The 3,961-nt window shown below is 22.0% G+C and overlaps 1 protein-coding gene across 1 annotated transcript; it reads right to left on the bottom strand.

Moving 5' to 3' along the window:
- Positions 1-56: 56 nt before the first annotated feature.
- LOC102680828 lies at positions 57-3,349 on the bottom strand. Its single transcript, XM_006625186.1, has 8 exons — positions 2,354-3,349; positions 1,935-2,108; positions 1,685-1,808; positions 1,341-1,521; positions 1,039-1,246; positions 808-958; positions 591-730; positions 57-415 (listed from the first exon to the last, which is right to left on the bottom strand). Exons 1-8 carry the CDS (start codon positions 2,474-2,476, stop codon positions 293-295), a joined length of 1,224 nt encoding a protein of 407 aa, XP_006625249.1. The 5' UTR covers positions 2,477-3,349; the 3' UTR covers positions 57-292.
- Positions 3,350-3,961: the final 612 nt, after the last annotated feature.

Here is a 3,961-nt window from a genome sequence, read left to right as displayed (position 1 = left end):
TTTTTTTTTTTTTTTTTTTTTTTTTTTTTTTTTTTTTTTTTTTTTTTTTTTTTTTTGTATAAACTCAACGAACTAACAAAGCTAAGATTTGAAATAATATTTTACCCTAAAATATTCAAAATATGCGAAATATTAATATTTCCATACATTTCTATGTTTATTCTGTCTATATCTTTGCTTACATTAACCTCTCGTAGCATTCATTGAAAGACAGTTATCAATAATAGGTACTTTATATGAATATTAAATTTTTAACTTAATTTTATTCTCTTTTTTTGAGACTATTGTAAAGTCAGATTTGAGTAGAGAAACGAGGACGTGGCAAATCTCCAAATACTGTATCACCATGAACGCTTTTTGCTAAAGCTTTAATTGAAGCTCGAATATTATGTGGATCATGTGGATCTCTTGAAAGCTAAAACAACATAAATACTTACATACATATATATGAACACATAAACAAATATTAATTAACAAATATTATGGAATTACTATAATATTATAAAATTATGTTATAAAATTACACTAGTTATAATAATTAAAAAAATATTTAGATTGTAAAAAAAAATATATATATTGCATACATATACCTGATCATCATCTTGATCTTGAACTGTTCTACGAACAAAGGATGGAAAAGATGGAACACTAACAGGTAATGATTTAGCTAATGTAGGATGTCCACCTCTTTGTCCTCTAGGCATATGAATACCTTCATCTTGACCTGAGTCTAAGTATAATGTAATTAACATTATCTACATTTATATATATATTTATATAAATTATTTATATAAATTAAATGCTAACCATCTGTATCAGATCCCTCTTCTGAAGATTGAACTTGATCAGCATTTAAAGTATCTTCCATTCCTTCCAAAGGAAATAAAGCTTCTGTGTCAAAACTAGTTGGTTCCTTAGTATATATATATATTCGATCTTTCTTATCTATACTACCATTCTACAAAATATTAAAAAATTATATGCTATATAATAAATATTATTTTAAAAATATAATTTAAAATAATTAATAAGACATACAATAAGAGGATTAGAAGAATATTTAGCACCAATTTCATGTTTAACATTAGAATTTGCAATGATTTTTGTCTCATTTGATACTATCTGTGATGTATTTACTGTACTTGTTGCAGAGGTAGTTAAACTGGTTGTAAAACTGTCTGGGGTTACAGGAGGAGTTTCTATATTATTTGTTAATCTAGTTATTTCTTCTCCTTTACAAATTAATCTGAAGTATATATAAATATATATTATTTAAAAAATATAAAATCTAAAAATATAATATTAAATAAAAAAATAAGATTGTAATTATCAGATAAAACCTTGTCAATATTCTATGTTCATTATGAGCTCTTTCGCGAAACTGTTCTAATAATTGATATTGTTCTGCTGTGAAAGTACGAATTTTATTCTCTATTTCAACAGATTGTCTTTGAACAGCTTCTTCAAGCTGTTGTTGGAGACCACCCAAAGCTACTTGTATATTATTAGGTAACTGCGACACTGAAGAAATGCAATAAAATATTTATTGTATATAAAAAAAATGAAATATATTATTTAATATTTATTATTTTTTATTATATTTTTAATTTAATCAATTTAATTATATATATAATATGTATATAATCATTACTAAATTAATTCATGTTAAATAATATTAATTTACCAGAAAATTTATTAGGTTGTTGAAGATAATCCAATTCATCTAATGTATTATGAGCAATTACTATTCTAAAAACTGAGCTATAATCTGGATTAGATTTTAATTTACTTATTTCTTCAGGTAAACTCTATAATAAAAAAAATATGATGTATTAAAATTCAAATAAAATATACATAAAAATAAAATAAATTATTTAAAATAATTATATTTTTTATAAAAACTTTTTTAAAATTCTATAATAACTTTAACTCACAAGAATATCAGTATTAATAAGAACTAAAGCAGCACCATAATCTCTATGCACAGCATGGGTATATATTGAACAATTATAACAACGATGAATAATCCATGATCCAATATTTCTTATTTCTACTAAACTTGGTTGTTCTTTAGTAATACCTTCAAGCTCTGATACTGTTGCAAGATTCTATTAAGAATAGAGAAATATTTTTAATAAAAAATCTACATTGCTTTAGAATAATATATTATTTTTAATATTTATTATCTAAAGTTATTACTAGCTAAAATATTATAAATTTTTAATAAAATCTTATTTTTCTATTTATATAAAAAAATGTTAAATATTCTGTAATGATTACTCTTGAAATATAAATTTTTTAAAATTGAATGTTTTATAAAAATGTATAGCAATTGTTTTAAAAAAATTTTTACCTGATGAAAAAAACTATCGTTTTGTTCTTCGAGTGTCAATTCAATATCGTTAATGTTGAACTTCTGCAGTTCAGTGCCCCTGGATTTTATGGACACGTTTAAACATTTACATGCGATGTGCATTTTACACAATCAGTATATAACGTTTTCTAAAAGAAACTTTAAAAACCAATACACCGTTTCACAATGCCGGGATTCATATATACATATATAGTTCATTCAATATTTTTCGTAACGTTTGAAATAAATTTCCAGAATTTTCTCTTGACTACTTTTGATTTTTAAAGTTAAAGTTAATCAAGACTTTCATAAATAATTAGAACAAAGCAATAAAAAACATAAAACAATAGTTTGACTTAAGAAGTAAATAGTTATAAAGCTATAAATTTCGCGCTATTATTAAATTTCAAATATGTTGTTTTTGTTTAATTAAAGATTTTAAAGAGATATTTAATTACAAAAAAATAAGCACATAATGTACACATTTAGATGCGTTGAATTCGTTTATTATTTGATTTATTTCGTAAATTAATTTACGACTATGACAGATTCACACACATAAAGCCAAGTAAACGAATTACTAAGCTCGTGGTTGTTGAGTATATGTATTTGCGTCTGAGAGTTCTTTTTCACCATATAAAGAGATAGTTTTAAATATAAATATATTCGAAATTTTTGTATAAATATTATAAAGTAATTCTTTATATTCGAATTAAGTAATAATTTTCTACATTTCTTGTTTATAACACATCTATTTACAAATATTTTTCAAAATGTTCGAAATCTCTACTAAAAATAAACACTGATTTATAGGTATGTGCAGATGCGTACGTGATCACCCCAGACAAAAACATACTTGCTAGTCAATTGACCGACTTTGCCATATGATATAGGAATATAGAATTTAATAATGTAATATGAGTACAATCACAGATAAAATACAAAATAGATCTACTATCTTATAAAAGTTTGTCCTATGTTGTTCTAAATTACCGATTATATAATAAATTAGTGACTAATAAACTACTAAATACAATATAATTCATTTTATTAAATTTTATATTCTATAATATTTTAAATTACTGCTTATTAGGAAAAAAATATTACTAAATATTCTTTAATCAGAGTTACAAAATATTCTCTTTCAAATATTCTTAATTTTGATTGGTGTTAGCATTTTTAAAAAATAATAAATAGTATTATTGTCAACTTCTATGCTTATTGTGTATGATTAATAAAAATTAATAAAAATATATACTATATTTTTTATTAATAAAACTTTTTATGTTTATATAAATAATAAATAATAATAATATATAAATAAAGAATATAAGAATATAAAATATCTCGATATAACTGAAAAGGATATAATTTTTCACGAAAAAGTAAGTAAAAAAAAATTTTTCATTTAAGATTTTTGAATAAATTAAATTCGACAAATTTTTAAAATCAAAATGAAATTAATTAATTTTCAATTAAATATAAATGAACCATTGATACGTGATTACTCAACATATGGGAATAAACAAAAAATATATTTTATTAGTTGAGGTCTTGTTTTTGAAATTGAATATTTATGTTTAATTATAATAAGCTAATTTCCAAATT

The sequence above is a fragment of the Apis dorsata genome, unplaced genomic scaffold, assembly GCF_000469605.1.
Source record: "Apis dorsata unplaced genomic scaffold, Apis dorsata 1.3 scaffold_51363, whole genome shotgun sequence".
NCBI lineage: Eukaryota > Metazoa > Arthropoda > Insecta > Hymenoptera > Apidae > Apis > Apis dorsata.
This window is presented reverse-complemented; position numbering and strand designations above follow the sequence as displayed.

Bases quoted from the DNA above. Each gene is read 5' to 3' on its own strand.
- LOC102680828 (XM_006625186.1), bottom strand. From the start codon at position 2,476: ATGCACATCGCATGTAAATGTTTAAACGTGTCCATAAAATCCAGGGGC. The intron at 959-1,038 runs GTATGTCTTATT...AATATTTTGTAG, and splicing joins ATTCTTCTAATCCTCTTATT to AATGGTAGTATAGATAAGAA. The intron at 416-590 runs GTATATGTATGC...ATGTTGTTTTAG, and splicing joins AAGATCAAGATGATGATCAG to CTTTCAAGAGATCCACATGA.